This window comes from Mastomys coucha, unplaced genomic scaffold (assembly GCF_008632895.1).
Source record: "Mastomys coucha isolate ucsf_1 unplaced genomic scaffold, UCSF_Mcou_1 pScaffold3, whole genome shotgun sequence".
Lineage (NCBI taxonomy): Eukaryota > Metazoa > Chordata > Mammalia > Rodentia > Muridae > Mastomys > Mastomys coucha.
The window spans coordinates 5,771,804-5,790,058 of record NW_022196909.1 but is presented as its reverse complement, the minus strand read 5'-3'; the positions used below and the strand labels follow the sequence as shown (position 1 = coordinate 5,790,058).

Below are 18,255 nucleotides of genomic sequence, written 5' to 3'. Positions count from 1 at the left end.
CTCCGTCTCCTACTCTCGGCCATTCTCTCCGTCTCCTACTCTCGGCCATTCTCTCCGTCTCCTACTCTTGGCCATTCTCTCCATCTCCTACTCTTGGTCATTCTCTCCGTCTCCTATTCCAGCCACCTGGATTCTTGCTTACTCCCTCACTTCTACTGTATTCTTTTACACCTTACATCATTTGGTAATTAATGTCATACTCCCTCACTTTTACTGTATTCTTTTACACCTTACATCATTTGGTAATTAATGCCATTGATCTTGTCAATGAGACCCTTCCTGAGCACCCGGTCTAAAACTGGACAGGTTCTTATATTCTTCTTATAGTAGTTTCTGTCTTCTTTCCTTCTATACCAATTACCATGTAACAAATAAATCTATCTCTTGTAATATGTACTGGCTATTACCTTTTTCTTGTTACTAGAATATAACCTCTATAGAACTTTGTTTTGTTTAGCAATATACAAGTAAACCGGTTAGATCTTGAACATCTTCCAAAGGTCCCGAGTTAAAGGCACTACTGAGAAGGTACCTTTAAAGGTATAATGGGGAGCATGTCTTTAAGTCTTTATGGGCATGTTCTCAAAAGGACCTACAACCGTATATACACACAAGACAAAAAGGTCCCATAAAGTAGGTAGGAATTACATGAATTTCTACAGTTCTAGGAAGCAGAAAAATGGGAAGGGGTTAAAATAAAAACAACTGGCAGCCATTTATTTTTCATTCCAATAAAAATTAACTTTGTAAAGCTTCCAAAAGAAATTCATCACAGCTCCATTATAATGACAGTGAAAAAAATGAACAAAATATACTTCACGAGTGTTCTCTCTAATTAAAATAAAAAAGAAATGCAGAGAATTCAAAATTAAAAGGTATTATCATACTTACATTCCTGATACTAATGACACTTTGAACACATGCTGAGCAGTGGAAGATGGATTGCCTAAAGCCACATTAAGTGCTCTGTCGATACTGAGTGCCATCTGAGAAAGATAGCTTTCTGGCTGCTGTCCATAGCCATCGTATGGCACATAGAGGTAAGGAAAGATGCCATGTAGATGAAGGCATGTCTTCTGACCTAAAACGTAACACATGGAAAGTTTAGTCTGGAGACACATCAACAGAACAACATCCAGAACACAAGGCATTTAAATGTTCTAATGGCGACATAGCTTATTAGGGTGGAAGAAAGTTCGTTCATAGCCGCTGTATTAGCCTGGTTTCCAGTAAGACATCTGTAGGCATGTTGGAATCCTAGGCACTGCAGTACTTACTTAAGTGGTAGAGTGTCACACACAGACGTCTGTAGGCATGTTGTAACTCTAGGCACTGTAGTACTTACTTAAGTGGTAGAGTGTCACACACAGAAGGACATGGGGCTCCCTACCATCACAGTCTGGCTAGTCTCATGTACCTCACTGAACCACAGTGTTAACAGAGCTTACAAAACTCCCTCAACACTTGCTAAAGTCAATGAATGCCTCTTTGCATTAACGTTTTCAACTGAGAAGCTTCCCTAAAATAGAGACAGTTACAGAAGAAAACAATAGCAAAAAGGAGTTCTTGTATATGAAATTTTGCTAGTGGGGACAGGAAGGGAGATAAAGATAAAATTGTGTTATTATAAAGGAAAAAACCAAGGTGTAGATCAGTTGAATGTAACAGAAATGGACTTCTGCATATTTAAAATTCCTATTTGATGGAATGGTATTACAATGTGATGGGGTGGGGGACCCAAAAGTATAAGCTAGAAGAATCAAGAATGCACATTTTCAGATACAAAAGCGGGACCAACTAACCAGCATACTTCCTCGGCACAGCCATGACACAGAGGAACGAGGGGCTGGAGAGATGGCTCAGCACTTACTGCTCTTGCAAGATCTGGGTTTAGTTCCCAGGAGCCACCCTCTTCTGGCCTCCTAGGCTTCTGCACACATACGGTGCACATGAATTCATACAGGCTCTCATGTATACACATAAAGAAAAACTAAGTCTGTTTTGAAAGGTAAGAAATACTAGTAAAACTCAAAACAGGAAGAGAAAGGGGGGTTAGGGGAAAAAGCCACAAAAACAAAATCCACACCAAGAGATGAGAAGCCGAGGTGCATCAGTTCCCTGAGCCTGGCAGGGCTCCTATCCACAGGGCACTGCCCTCACTTCCCTGGGTCCATGCCATTGTCTGATTCTCACAGGAGGACAGCAGCGATGGAAGAACATACCCGGATTTTTCACCATTGTCTGATTCTCACAGGAGGACAGCAGCGATGGAAGAACATACCCGCAGTTTTCATGTTGCTCATCATACCTTGCACTATTTCCGTCAGAAAACTGTCCAAGTTTCTTTCTACCCATTACCTAAGTATCCCTCACTCTGACCAGGTGATCTTTTCTTTTGGTAGAAGTGGCTATTTTACTGATCATTATTTCCCATTTCTGGCTTAGATTTATTAAAAAAAAAAATCCAGAAAATAGTGTGGAGATTTTATCATAAACCACTGGTCTCCCAGACATAGATCCCACCCTGGAGACAGGGTCTCTTTTTATAGCTCTGAATGTCCTGGAGTCACAAAGATCCAACCTGTCCCTGCCTCTTGAGTGCTGGGATTAAAGGTGTGCATCACCACATCCACCCATCTTATTTTTAAGGTGCTGTTACAAACAGAAATTGCATATCTAAAAATGATTATCACATCTAGCGAAACTTGAAAGGTTAGTTTTATAATAAATAAAATCTAGAACTCCTAGGCCACAATATTCTGATTATTTAGTGTTGAAACCAAACTTGCTACCTAGGAGTGCATGAAATATTGGTTAAAATGCTTAAGAGAAACAATTACAAATTTGATTCCCATTAATAAGGTACCTTTTAAGATGACTTTAAAAATAACTCTATACTACACTTTTTACATTTTCTACTTAGTAGGAGTCAAGAAAACTATTCATAAGCTTTGGAATTACAAAAATCTGAGAATGTATGACTTAGGGAAAAGGTAGAAACTATGTAGAAGGTACCAGGCTGAATGTTTATATCTATTTCCTTCTAAAACTTAGAAACAACTTTGCCAACTATACAGTGGTTCTCAGCCTTCCTGATGCTAAGAGCCTTTAATACTTCCTTATGCTGTGGTGACCGCAACCACAAACAAAAAACGGCTACCAACTGGAAAATATCTAGTTTTCAAAGAAAATATTACAAACAAGGCAGAACAATGTGGTCTTATAGAAAGGAGTAAAAAAGCACTATGACGTCATAGCTGTAATTTTGCTACTGTTATGAATTGTAATGTAAATATCCGATATGCAGTCCTGAAAAGGGTTGAGACACAGTTTTTGACCTGCTGGTCTAAGGCATATGGCATCTTAGTAACTGAAGCTAGACTTGATGGCAGATTGATAAATCTGAAACCAACCATCTTTTTACTCAGCATTAATTAAATGCTTAATTTCTAAAAAGTGAATGTTGGCTTCCTTAACTTCTCAGTTCTTGATTTGTATTAAAATTGTGCTTCCTTAACTCATTTGAAGACAAATTCTTTGGAACCCAAAAGAAATTTATGTTTGAAGAACACAGTATTTCAGGACTCATGTACATGTGTTTATTAAATGCAAAATGAAAGAATGCCTAACAAAATAGAATAATTGATCAAGGAGAAAACAATGAAGTAAAAGCCTGAATGTGTCTGAAGAAAAAGTAATTCATGAAAGCAGTGACTATGATATAGGAGGAGATGGGTATGTGAGAATTCCCATTTACTTAATTTCCTGCTCCAAATACTCCACTCACGGCCATACTGGCAGCACCAACACGGACCTACCATTCGCTGGTCCTTGGGGATGGGTTAGTGCCTCACATATACCATTTTCTCCACAAAAAAAAACAACTACAAATGAGTTCCTGCTGTAATCCTAACAACCCTCATATGGAATGGGCATCACAGGAAGAAAATGAGGAGAAATAAAACAAGAAACTCAAAAGTGAGAGACTTGTACAAAAGGAAAATGCACAGCAGATGCTTTACGGCAGCAGGCCTTCCTGTAACTCTAACTCCATAGTGGCACCGCTTTTATCTTGACAAGGTGACCACATCTACTGCCTTCTGACAGCACTAGCTCATAGCAGTGCACAGGACGACACAACTGCAACATCTTATTAGACACAAACTACTCTATTCCAACTTCATAAGTCAGGATTGGGCTCAGTGAGAGCCACTCTAAGACATGTACAGTTTGACAAGCGGCACTACGGACAGTTGCAGTCCCGTCCGCTACGCTACACTAAAAGATGTAACGCAGACAGCATTCTTTTAAGAATATTTTTGCAAAATTAAAATCTAATAAATGGTTTTGAATTCTTAGAGATTTAGGGTATTGGCTCTTTCTAGGTGACATGTGGATCTAAGAAAACATTTATTTCCTGCTTCCAGATATTTTATTAGGGTATAGTTTATAATAAAAACAGAATAATTTTATAGTGTATGTTTTGATATGTATATATTATAAGATGATTAATAAGGCTAATTAATATATCCATTCCCTTGCATACTTATTTTGTGATTAGAATTTTAGTACAAAAACAAGACAAAACAATATGGTCTTGCAGAAGGGAGTAAAAAAAGCATTTCAGAGAAACTATACCTGATGTATGCTAGCCACAGAAATTACTGGACAAACGCTTCAAGGCCAGTTACTACTAATATTTCAAAGAACTAAAGCCACAAAAAAAAAAATAGACTCTAACATAGAACATGTCATCTAAGAGATAAGAACATAAAGTTATAATTATAAAATCATGTTGACGGTTTAAGATGTGCTTTGTATGATGGCAACAGCACAAAGAAAGAAGAGAATGGACCCATAGTTGACCAAGATTATACAACAAAACTACATAGGAGCTAAGCCAAATAATACCAATTTAAGATGGGGAAGGGAAACTACCACAAAGAAAATAATCTTGAAACTGCATAGAAAACAATAAGGGACATAAAAGAGAACACTAAAAAAACAAAAACGAAAATCCGCTAAGATAAAAGTAATGGCAGTACAAAAACAAGAAACAAATTACCAAATGGGAAATGTAAACCTACGCAGAATCAAGACAGTAGGTAGCGTAAGACATGTTACATCTCAGTCCGCTGCACTCCACTCGGTGGCTCTGACAGTCACTCTTGACTGCCAACTTGACAGGGCATGCCTTTGAAGGTGGATTTTAACTGAGCTGACAAGGCCTACAGGCTGGGGACCCCAGAAAACAACAGAAAGAAACAGAACCACTCATCTTTCTGCCACCCACTGAGAACACAGCGGGCATCCCACATGCCTGCCAGTACACCTTCCTCAGAGCCCAAGTCAACCTTGGAAGGCCTTGGAGGAGGACTTGTAACTGAACACGTTAGAAAACTGTTTTATTCTTATCTATAATGTCCTTGTATCTTCCTCTTTTTGTAAGGAAATTAGGATGAAGTGAATTGAGGTCTCTTTCTAGGTTGAACTACTGTAACAGAAAAGTATATTACAAATATTCTTTAATAACTATATTACAAAGTTGTTGGAATAATACCTAAAGCTCATTTAACTGTCATACAGAGAAACCAGGAACTACCTTGACTTTTAGTGACTATGAAACTCAATTTGCATATTGCCAAAAGCCTTACTCTGTGACATATCTTTCTTGTAAAGCCTAGTCTTAAAAAAATAAATTAAATAGCCAACAGCAGTTGTAAGGTTGAATCTCTAAGACAATGTAAACTTCAGAATACATGTCATTAAAATAACTAGTGTTTATTAACCTCAGGTAAAAGTCAAATTCTAGTTTTTGAAACAAACATTTTGTTCAGATGTTTTGACCAGAATGATCACACACATTAATTTCTGTGGTCTTTCAATCCAAAGACAAACAATTGAATCTCAAAGTAAAATTAATATTCTGGTTATGATTTGAAAATTCAGCTGGGCTTTCACAGCTTTAATCTCAGCAGTGGGGAGGCAGAGGCATGGGGATCTCTGTGAGTTTGAGGACAGCCTGGTCTACAAAGCAAGTTTTAGGACAGCTAGGGGTACACAAGAGAAACTGTCTAGAAAGAAAAGAGGAGGGGGAAGGGGAGGGGGAAGGGAGGAAAGGATGGGAGGAGGGAGGGAGGGAGAGGAAAAGAAAAAAATTCATTTTAACAACAGTAATAAGAAAACAAGAAAGACTTATTAAGTTTGTTTCTGTAAATGCCTGAATACTCAGGGGCTAGAGTAACCTACTCTTTCATAGGATCTGAGGTCTAATTCCCAGCATCAATATGGAGGTTCACACACATCTGAAATGAGGGCCTCAGTCTATGTATGGCACTCCTGGAAGATGACAGAAATCCTTAGGAGGTGGAGCCTAGTGGAAGAAGGGAGGTGACTGAGTGAATATCCTCATTCATGGGACTGGGATCCCAGTTCCTCTCTTCCCGTGGCTTCCAGGATGCCCTGAAATGAGCAGCTCTCTGGGACTGGGATCCCAGTTCCTCTCTTCCCGTGGCTTCCAGGATGCCCTGAAATGAGCAGCTTTCTCCAATACACCGCTCTAGCACTTATTTCCTCACCACGAGTTTACAGGAAGGGGTGCAGAGCAGCCACTGCACCCTCTTAACAGTGAACCAGAATACATCCTGACTCCTTGAAAATAAATTCCTCCAAGCTTTTTTTCTAAGAATGAAAATGAACGGCATGATGGGCAATGGATCTAAATAAACGTTTTACAAAAAGAATGCACGAATGGACAATAAGCACATGAAAAGATGTCCAACACCAGCAACCATCAATAAAATACAAGTCAAACTCACAATGAATACTACTTAACTACCAACCAAGAAAGTTAACACATAAAAGTTAGGAAAGTCAGAAAGAAACTGAAAATCTCACCCACTGTATATCAATACAAAAGCGTGTATATGAACACCCACAGCAACATTCTAACAGTCTAAAGGTGGAAACAATTCACTTGTCCATCAACTAACAAAAAGATTAACATAATGCAAAATGTTATTCATAATGCAATGAAATGTTATTCACTGATTAAGAAAAAAAAGGAGTGTAGATATTTACTATATAGATGACCCTTAAATAAAGCCAGGCACAAAGAACTGTGTATCATATGATTCCATATATAAGAAGTACCCAGAACAACTTTTTAGACTTACATATTTTATATATATGAGTGCTCTATCTGCATGTGTGCTTACGAGAAATAGGAGGGTATCAGATCCCATTACAGACGGTTGTGAGCCACCATATAGGTGCTGAGAATTGAACTCGGGACCCCTGGAAGAGCAGCCAGTGCTCTTACCCACTGAGCTATCTCTCTAGCTTCCAGAATAGACAAAATTTTTAAGGCTGAAAACAAGAATAATTGTTGCTCATGCCTAGAAAATTGGTATAAAAATGAGGAGTAAGTGCTACTAGGTATCTGAGCGATAGAAATACTCTACAGTGTGGTGTAGCTGCCCAGCTCTGAATGTATCACAGATCATGGACTTGAACAGATTAGGTGAGTCATACGGTTTATGGATCACAGCCTAACAAAGTTATTAGAATCGGTTTACATCTATCTATTCTGTTTACTTTTGAAGCCTCTAATGAGAAGGCTTAACTTTGAATATGCCATTAGAATAGATGTTATTTATCAAAACTGTTGGTATTCTGTATAAACTGTACCCCCACCCCCCCAACACCTCCCTATACCTGGCAGCAGCCAGGTATGCTCCTCCCCACGGTTACCTGGCAGCAGCCAGGTAGGCCTGGCCTATAAAAGGGGCTGCTTGCCCCCTCCTCTCTCTTACTCCTGCTTCTCTAACTTGCCTCTTGCCCCTTTGTTCCCCTCTCTCCCCATTCCCTTCCCCCCTCTCTCCACATGGTCATGGCCATCCCCTACTTCTCTCCTCTCTCCTTCTCTCTGCCTTTCTCTGCCTCTACTACTTTCTTAACTCCCCTCCCCATCCCCTGAGTAAACTCTATTCTATACTATACCCGTATGTGTCTGGTCCCTCATGGGGAGGGGTGCCTCTGTATGGGCCTGCTGAGGAATCCCCTTCCCTCACATAACATATTCTTCCCGCCAGAACATATTCTTATAGCTCTTTCTCTTTTTATCACAACAAAAAGTATTGGATTTATAAAAAAAAATTATGAATACATTGGGAAAATAATAATCATTAGGCACTAAAGCCACTAATGAATCTTTATTTGTCTTTAGAGATATATTAAATATAGGACTGGTTAAACCTTAGGTCACTTTATATTTTGTTACTTTATAGAGATTTCAATCACCATTAGATAACGAAAAAGTTAAAAATCAGAAATTAAGAATATGAGAGAAGGTTTCCCAACAAAAACTAACTTGCTTTAGTATTTAATAGTTTACTGTCAAAACAAAACAAAAGAATCTCCCATTCTTTAAAACTCTCCACTCATATTTAAGATCCTGCAACTTTTATATGTGAATTTAAAAGAAGTTTCCTTAGGACTCCATTTAATTAGTCAGAGCACTGAACTGATGCTCCAGTGACTTCTACCAAACATGGATGGTGACTGAGAAGACTTAAAGCAGATCAGAAAAATTCACAGGATAATGGTTAGACAGAAATATATTACCCAAACTGGCTAAATACAATGCAAACAGGTCAGAGACCAGTACCTTTAAAGTTTTCTTTTTGTGTTTTTCATTGTTTTTTAAAGAGAAGCTGTTCTTTTTGGGGAGGGGAGTGTTATCCTAAAGTGAGAGTATATTTACAATTAGTTCAATCCACCTTTGGACATTATACTGTTTTGCAAGGTATGCAAATACCCTAAGACAGTATTCTAAATCCCTCTCTCCCACCTATCATCCCTTTTAACGATGCTACCATTCACTCAATACATCATTACCTTTGTTGTTCTGAACAGAAATCCATCAATTAAGATCAGGGAAATGAAAACTGGGTTGTATTCATTCATACCCATAATTCAAGCAATAGACAGACTAAGGCAGGAGGATTGCTGCAAGTATAAGTCTGGGTTAACAAAGTGAGATTACCCGCCAAAAAAGATAAGTAAAACCAAAGAAAGGCAAGGTGATTTGCTTGAGTTAATTTTATATCTAGCTACTTTGCTGACGTTGTGGGAGTTCTCAGGTAGAATTTTTGGGGTCACTTAAATATACTATCATATCATCTGGAAATAGTGATAGAACTTCTTCCTTTCCAATCTGTATCCCTTTGATCTCCTTTTGTTATCTAATTGCTCTGGCTAGGACTTCAAGGACAATATTGAATAGGTAGTGAGAGAGTGGGCAGCCTTATCTAGTTCTTTAGTGAGATTGCTTCAAGATTCTCTCCATTTAATTTGGTGTTAGCTACTCGTTTGCTATATATTGCTTTTACTATGTGTAGGTATGGGCCTTGAATTCCTGATCTTTCCAAGACTTTTAAAGGTGTGTTGAATTTTGTCAAATGCTTTCTTAGCAAATAATGAGGTGATCATATGATTTTTTTTTTGAGTTTGTTTATATAGTGGGTTACATTAGGAATGGCTGGGGAAATCACAATCCCTGACCTCAAGCTGTACTACAAAGCAATAGTGATAACAACTGCATGGTATTGGTACAGTGACAAGCAGGTGGATCAATGGAATAGAACTGAAGACCCAGAAATGAACCTACACACCTATGGTCACTTGATCTTTGACAAAGGAGCTAAAACCATCCAGTGGAAAAAAGACAGCATTTTCAACAAATGGTTCAACTGTCAGTCAGCATGTAGAAGAATGCAAATCGATCCATTCTTATCTCCTTGTACAAAGCTTAAAGAAGAGAAAGTGGGGAAGAGCCTCGAGCACATGGGCACAGGGGAAATTTTCCTGAACAGAACACCAATAGCTTATGTTCTAAGATCAACAATAGATAAATGCGACCTTATAAAACTACAAAGCTTCTGTAAGGCAAAGGACACTGTTAATAGGACAAAACATCAACCAACAAATTGGGAAAAGATCTTTACCAACCCTACATCCGATAGAGGACTAATATCCAATATATATAAAGAACTCAAAAAGTTAGACTCCAGAGAATCAAATAACCCTATTAAAAAATGGGGTACAGAGCTAAACAAAGAATTCTCAACTGAGGAATATCGAATGGCTGAGAAGCACCTAAAGAAATGTTCAACATCCTTAGTCATCAGGGAAATACAAATCAAAACAACCCTGAGATTCTACCTCAAACCAGTCAGAATGGCTAAGATCAAAAACTCAGGTGACAGCAGATGCTGGTGAGGATATGGAGAAAGAAGAACACTCTTCCATTGCTGGTGGGATTACAACCACTCTGGAAGTCAGTTTGGTGGTTCCTCAGAAAAATTGGACATAGAACTACCTGAGGAACCAGCAATACCACTCCTGGGCATATACCCAGAAGATGCTCTAACATATAATAAAGACACATGCTCCACTATGTTCATAGCAGCCTTATTTATAATAGCCAGAAGCTGGAAAGAACCCAGATGTCCTTCAACAGAGGAATGGATACAGAAAATGTGGTACATCTACACAATGGAGTACTACTCAGCTATTAAAAACAATGACTTCATGAAATTCACAGAAAAATGGATGGAACTACAAAATATCATCCTGAGTGAGGTCACAATCACACATGGTATGCCCTCACTAATAAGTGGATATTATCCCAAAAGCTCGGCATACCCAAAATACAATTCACAGACTACATGAAGCTCAAGAAGAAGGAAGACCAAAGTGTGGATACTTCAGTCCTTCCTAGAAGGGGGAACAAAATATTCAAGGGAGGAAATAGGGAGACAAAGTGTGGAGCAGAGATTGAAGGAAAGGCCATCTTTCCTTCAGCCTGCCCCACCTGGGGATCCTTCCCATACACAGTCACCAAACCCAGACACTATTGTGGATGCTAACAAGTGCTTGCTGACAGGAGCATGAAATAGCTGTCTCCTGAGAGGCTCTGCCAGTGCCTGACAAATACAGAGGCGGATGCTCGCAGCCAACCGTTGGACTGAGCACAGAGTTAGAGAAAGAATTGAAGGGGCTGAAGGGGTTTCCAGCCCCACAGGAGGAACAACAATATGAACCAACCAGAATCCCTCAGTGCTCCCAGGGAATAAACCACCAACCAAAGAGTACACATGGAGAGACCCATGGCTTCTGCCACATATGTAGCAGAGGATGGCCTTGTCGAACATCAATGGGAGGAGAGACCCTTGGTCCTGTGAAGGCTCTATGCCCCAGTGTAGGGGAATGCTAGGCCAGGGGTGGGAGGTGGGGGAAGAGTGGATGGGTTGGTGGAGGGACACCCTCATAGAAGCAGGATGGGACAGGGGGCTTCCTGGGGGGAAACTGTGAAAGAGGATAACATCTCAAATGTAAATAAAGAAAATATCCAATTTTTTTTAAAAAAGGAATGCTGAATCTTAGGAGCTGGGGAGGAAGAAATGCTGAATTGTTAAAAAAAAAAAAAAGGCAAGGTGAGTAGTTTGGTTTTTGCTTATTCTACTTCTGGGAATTAAACTCCGAGTGGCATGCACTTGACCACTGAACCTGAACCATGTATGTCAGAGTGCGTGTGCGCTCTACCACTGAACCATGCACGTCAAAGTGAGTGCACGCTCTACCACTGAACCATGCACGTCAGAGTGCGTGCGCGCTCTACCACTGAACCATGCACATCAGAGTGAGTGCGCGCTCTATCACTGAACCATGCACTTCAGAGTGAGTTCACGCTCTATCACTGAACCATGCACTTCAGAGTGCGTGCGCGCTCTACCACTGAACCATGCACGTCAGAGTGAGTGCACGCTCTACCACTGAACCATGCACGTCGGAGTGCGTGCGCGCTCTACCACTGAACCATGCACGTCAGAGTGCGTGCGCGCTCTACCACTGAACCATGCACGTCAGAGTGCGTGCGCGCTCTACCACTGAACCATGCACGTCGGAGTGAGTGCACGCTCTACCACTGAACCATGCACGTCAGAATACGTGCGCGCTCTACCACTGAACCATGCACGTCAGAGTGCGTGCGCGCTCTACCACTGAACCATGCACGTCAGAGTGCGTGCGCGCTCTACCACTGAACCATGCACGTCAGAGTGAGTGCGCGCTCTACCACTGAACCATGCGTGCCTCCTGCTGAGGAACCAAGTGGGGTGTTCTGAAACATTTTAAGACTAATTTTATGTATATAGGTAATGTCCTTGTTTTGTATGTCATGTTTATAAACTATTTAACATGTGCACGGCGGCTGCCTTATAGTTCCTAAAGTTACACTAGAACTGTTGAAACAAGTCGAGAGAGAGCATGTGTTCTACAGTTCCGTAACTAGATTTTAGCTGTAAGTAGCCTGTAGCCTAGGCTAGGATTTCATAAGCACTTCTCAGCTTTTCTCCCCTTTTCCTTACAACAACAATGCTAGTGGTATCTGCAACTGGATTTCTCTTTCTGTAAATTACTAGACTCTGGGTAGTTTCCCATTTCTAGCTTCCCTGCTAGAAGTTCAAAGGCACCCACCATCACCACCACCTTCAATGAAATGTCTAACAGAATATATGGTTTATTTATAATTATATATTTATAAATATATGGCTCCATACAAGCTTAAAACACACACACACACACACACACACACACACAATCTCTTAGCACTGAGAAAATTTTATTTAAAAACTAAGATTCACTTTTGTGGAGGCAGGGGTATGTGTGTATGCATGTATGTGTTCATGTATGTGTGTATGTATGTATGTATGTATGTTGCATGTGGCTGGGTGGGGTGGGGTGGGGATCTATGTGTGGCAAGCTCCTACATCAAAGACCTGGAATTTTTTCCTGAGGCTCTCTCACTTCCTAATCAGGAATCTCCCACTGTGAAGGTCACTGCCTACAGAATTTTTTACATAAATGATACGTATTTATATAGTTAAGTATCAATAGTTAACACAAATCCAAAACCAAGCACCAGTCATCAAACTGACTTCCTCAGGGTGTTCATCAGGAAGGACAAAGTGCCATGTGTGCAGCACACATGGCAGTGGTCAGGGGCTTCAAGATCACTGCAGCATATAACAGGGACATGAGCTGGATGGCATGGGGAGATAGGCAGTGGCTCCTGGGGCCCTCGGTCAGAAGGCTCGTGTCTTCTGGAGTTCGATGACTGGCCGGCTATAGCAGTTAAGAGTGAGGAAATGTTAAAGGTGACTGTAACTCTACTCTTCACATAGCAGAGACCTGAAACACAAGGAACTTTATGAAAACCCCTTCAAACTTCTTTGCTTTGATCAATGGCGTGGGGTGACCATGAAGACAGAAGAGCTGGTCACCACATAACTCTTAAGCACATTTAGACCCAGGATGGTAATTTCTGAGCTTCTCTGTTTAATTTTTACATTTTGCAAGAGGGAAAAGTTAATTTTCAACCATATTTAATCTAAAAGTACAATACTCATTGTGTTAGCACATTGAAGAGAAAAACTGTGTTTACTGCAAAAGTTACAAAGATCCTTTACAATTTGTAGTTACACGGGTGGTTGCTAGAGTCGGCCTTTACCCTCTTGCCAAAGAGCATACACACGTGGTCTGAATCACCAATCAACCCAGGTACCCTTGGATAAGACACCTCAAAGCCAACTTTCAAATGCTAGAAAACCCTTCTATAGGAAAAGAGCAATCTTAGTAACACTGGCCCGAAGTTAACTAAGAGACAAAATAACCCTATGACGTAAAGAGAAAATGAAACAGAGAACTTCTAATATAAACTCAAGACTTTGGAAAGTAATTTGATTATTTCACATTATTAATTGTGATTCAAGTTTAAGACCCAATTAAAGAAAGTCTGGACACTGCAAATTAATTAAATTTTATGCAATGTCAGTGGCTGGTAAACTTTTTCTATAACAGGACAAAAAACCAATTATTTTAGGATTTAGGAGGCAATGTTTTACAACTAATTCCTACCTTCTTTTGGAGCATGGAAACCATCACAAATAATAATGTAATACGGAGGAGGCAGTATGATACAGTACAGTTTTAGTAACAGAAAGTAGAGATGGATATAAGGCAAAGGTGATGTATGTACACAGGATGCTTCAGGTTCTAACATATAAGCTTATTTGTATCAATAGTGTCTTAATGCCTGGTTCAAAACACATGGTCTGCAAATGTTTATAGATGTTTTTATCTCAAAAAAAATCAAAGAATTTAAACAAAACACATGTTACCTTAGTATAAACACTATTTATCAAGCTTTCTGTTTAGGGGTGGGTTTCAAGACAGGGTTTCTCTGTGTAGCCCTGGCTGTCCTGGAACTTATTCTGTAGACCAGGCTGGCCTCGAACTCAGAAATCCACCTACCTCTGCCTCCCAAGTGCTGGGATTAAAGGCGTGCACCACCACAGCCTGGCAAGTTTTTAATTCTTAAAAATGCTTGATTAGCCGGGGAGAGCCAAAGTCAAAAGACTCTTGTGAGTCAAGGGTGGTGCTGACACCTTTAATCCCAGCACTGCTGAGGCAAGAGGCTAGGACCAGCGGATCTCTGAGTGTGAAGACACTCTGGTCTACAAAATGAGTTCCAGGATAGCCAGGACTACATCAAGAAACCCTGTCGCAAAAAAGAAAGAAAGAGAAAAAGAAAAGGAAAGAACAAATAATGAATTTTGTGAAGCAATATACAGATATACAAGAGAATGGAAGTTGTACTTTGTTTATACAATGCAATGAACATCTGTAAGATTTCTTTAGAATGTAAATGTCCTTTTAAAATTAGAGCTTCCTCTTTAAAAAGTTCAAATTTATTATTTTAACTGTGTGTCTGTCTGTCTGTCTGTCTGTCTGTCTGCGAATATGAGCACATGAGTGCAGGTGTCCACAGAGGGCAGAGAGATCAGACCCCCTAGAGCTGGAGTTACGGGTATCCACCTGGCAAGGGAGACTGAGTCCAACTTGAGTCCTCTGGAAAAGCAGCAAATGCCCTCGGCCACTGAGCCATTCTCTCCAGGCTCTAGAACTTTCTTTTGTTCTTTACAATCAAGTAATTCTGACTAGAAAATATGAAATCCTCTGGAGAGGTTGAGCTGAGTCTTTAAAAAAGGAGTAAAAAAAGGCTTTGGGGATAGACGAAATACGGAATGGATATTTCTGTCTAAAACAATTGAAGGGAAAAAGGAATATATATACATACATATACACACGCACATATATATATATATACATACACACACACATATAAATGTCTTGTAAATAAACTATTTTATTTTTAAATATATTTGTTTATATGTATGAATGTTCTACCTGTGCCCCACATGCATGTCTGGTGCCTGCAGAGGCCAGAAGGTGTTGGCTCTCCTAGGACTGGAATTACAGGCAATTGTGAGTTGCTATGTGGGTGTCTGGAATCGAACATTGGTCCTGTGGAATAGCAGCCAGTGCTGCTGAACCATCTCTCCAGATCCCAGTGGTTTTTTAAACACTAGACATTGGCTATGTGGGAAAGGAGTACCTCAGAGAAAGAAAAGCAAGCAAGCCCCGCATCCAACCATTTCCCACCTACAGTCTCTAGGGGGTACAGGGAAAAGAAACCCACATGAAAACTGAGAATCCTCCTGGCTGGAAGAAACAAAGCCCTAAGGCTTGTTAGAAGTTGGTAGGCAGAGTAATAGAGGGAAGAATAGTGTCAAGTGAGTACATAGTAGGTCTGCAGAGTCCTCTTAAAGTCTTTGCTGAGAATATCAGCGCATGCTTATGTAATCTCCCCCAAACAGAAAAGAAACAACAGGAGTAAAGGCAGACACTGAGAGCAGACTGCTTGCCCAGCACTCCCTGTTTAAACTTGCCGGACCCTTATCTTCCACTAGGCAAGTAAGGATTGACTTAGGTATGACCATATGAAGTATTTTCTTTCATTATCACTAAGTCTGATGATCAACAAAAAAGAGGACCTCGGGCAACTGCTGGCTACCTTCTTTAGCCTGTATCCAAAACTATTTATGGACACACCAGTCAATACCGAGAAAAGCCTAAGGGCATAATGATCTCAGTTCTTGAGAAGCGGCTACGGAGGACGTGATTAGGATTATGTGTGCCTTGTGTGAAGGACCTGCTGGGAGAAGGCAGCCTCCCAGGCTTTGATCACTGAGATCTAAGAAGCCATTCTCTAGGCTGGCATGCTCATCAGTCACGCGTGGAACAACTCCTCACTCAGCTCCAAGCAGGAAGCAACAACTAGCAAAACTCCATCCCCTTGCTTAGTGAGTTCACTAAGTCAAGTCTTTCTTGTTTGATCCCTCGACTCTGACTACCCTGTTCTGTCATGTGGTTACTAGACAGAACAATCCTAGGAAAGTATATAGGAAGCATCCAGAAAGAAGGCAACCTTACAGACTCTCAGGTCAAATAATTATAAGTTATTGTTTCAGTGAAACTAGCTCTAAGGAGTTGTTCTGATCCTACCTACTTAAGAATAAAAATAAACCTTAAAAGTATTAACTGAAGAAAACTACCAATAGCAATAACATGAGGCAAGAAACTATACAGATTTAGCAAGCAAAGCCTTCAAAACAGTTAAACATTATTTATACATTCAAGAAATTGCCAGGTCTGGTGGTTCATGACTTTAATCTTAGCCCCGGGAAGGCAGTAAAGAGCAAAACAAACAAGAAATTAGAAAAATGCTTAAGTTAAGTAAAGATGTAAAAAGACTACAAATCAAAATTTCAACCTAGTGGTATAAATACATGTTGAAGATAAAAAAGTTACACATCAGAAATGCCAGATTTAAAGATCAATAAATTTGAAGACACAACAAATTGAAACTATTTTAAACATGGAAAAAAAGAACCTGAAAATGTTTCACCAAAACATGTGTGAACTATGACAACTTTAAGCAAACCCACATATGGAATGTATAATTTAAGTCTCTAGAGAAGTGCTACAGAAAACTACCCAAAAGCAGGGAGGGGGACGGGTGTTTAAGGTCTTGAAGTAACATGTAAGAGAAAACTACTACTATGGAGATAAGGAGAAAATTATGAAAAACTGTATATATGAGTCATTTAAGAACAAGTGATGAAGCCGGGCGGTGGTGGCACATGCCTTTAGTCCCAGCACTTGGGAGGCAGAGGCAGGCGGATTTCTGAGTTCGAGGCCAGCCTGGTCTACAGAGTGAGTTCCAGGACAGCCGGGGCTACACAGAGAAACTCTGTCTCAAAAAACCAAAACCAACCAAACAAAAAAAGAACAAGTGATGAGACAAAAAATACACATTTTTTTTCTTGTTTGTTTTTTCGAGACAGGGTTTCCCTGTATAGCCCTGGCTGTCCTGGAACTCACTCTGTAGATCAGGCTGGCCTCGAACTCAGAGATCCGCCTGCCTCTGCCTCCCAAGTGCTGGAATTAAAGGTGTGCACCACCACTGCCTGGCTACACATTTTAAAAAAACTCTTGTTATGTCTATTGTAATAAGAGAAAACAGGGTTTCCATATCTGTTTTTGCAGCTTATTTAATGTAGAAGAATACTGCCAATAAGCCATACTAGCAGCTCATGATATGAACTGAAGATCCTACTTTATTAAATTTATTCTACATAGCAATTTGGCAGAAAAGACAGAAGCATGAAAAGGACCCATACTAAACAGTATAAGTCAGTCTTACATGAAGATAGTAGATGCCTGGACCTGAGCTGGAAGTGTGAAGTATTAGAAGTCGGGTCTCTAGCACTTATAGAAAAAAAAGAGACTCAAAAACAGAATCCCAACAGGGAGAAGGCAGTGAAGAGCTGGGTTTAGTTAAGGCTACCTCATGGGTATCCAAAGGACGTGGTATCTAGCTTTGCCACTCATACAAACCGGCTACTTTTCAACTTCTAAACTGTAAGGTTACTTAGAAAGGCATTTGATTTCATTCATAATCTCCTTAGGTCAGAATAAACACAAATCTACACACACACACACACACACACACACACACACACCCCTGAGATAGCATTTTTAGACACATACCTTGCCTTAACTGTGAATGAAATATTAAGTGTAACTATTCCCAGGGAAATTCTAACACATCTCAGAAAGTCAAAATGTAAGTCCCGGGATACAAGTAACCGTTGTATTCTCACACCCTGCCCAAACTTAAATCAAATGCTTGGCCAAATATAGAAAAGGTGATTTTATAAGATACATCAAAGTAAAACTGAGCCTGATCAAAAATTATCCATAACTGGCTAGCTGAACATTGTGGCA

General features: G+C 40.0%; 1 protein-coding gene across 6 annotated transcripts in view; it reads right to left on the bottom strand.

Annotated features, from left to right (window-relative positions):
* Rev3l (REV3 like, DNA directed polymerase zeta catalytic subunit) overlaps window positions 1-18,255 on the bottom strand; it is a 147,230-nt gene that overhangs the window by 97,779 nt on the left and 31,196 nt on the right. For all 6 annotated transcript variants that reach the window (XR_004112322.1, XM_031347765.1, XM_031347768.1 and 3 more), the window contains one exon: window positions 892-1,081. Coding sequence is in view for 5 of the 6 variants with exons in the window: in XM_031347765.1 (XP_031203625.1) it covers window positions 892-1,081 (190 nt within the window). In the remaining variant the exon portion in view is untranslated. The remainder of the gene's footprint in view (window positions 1-891; window positions 1,082-18,255) is intronic.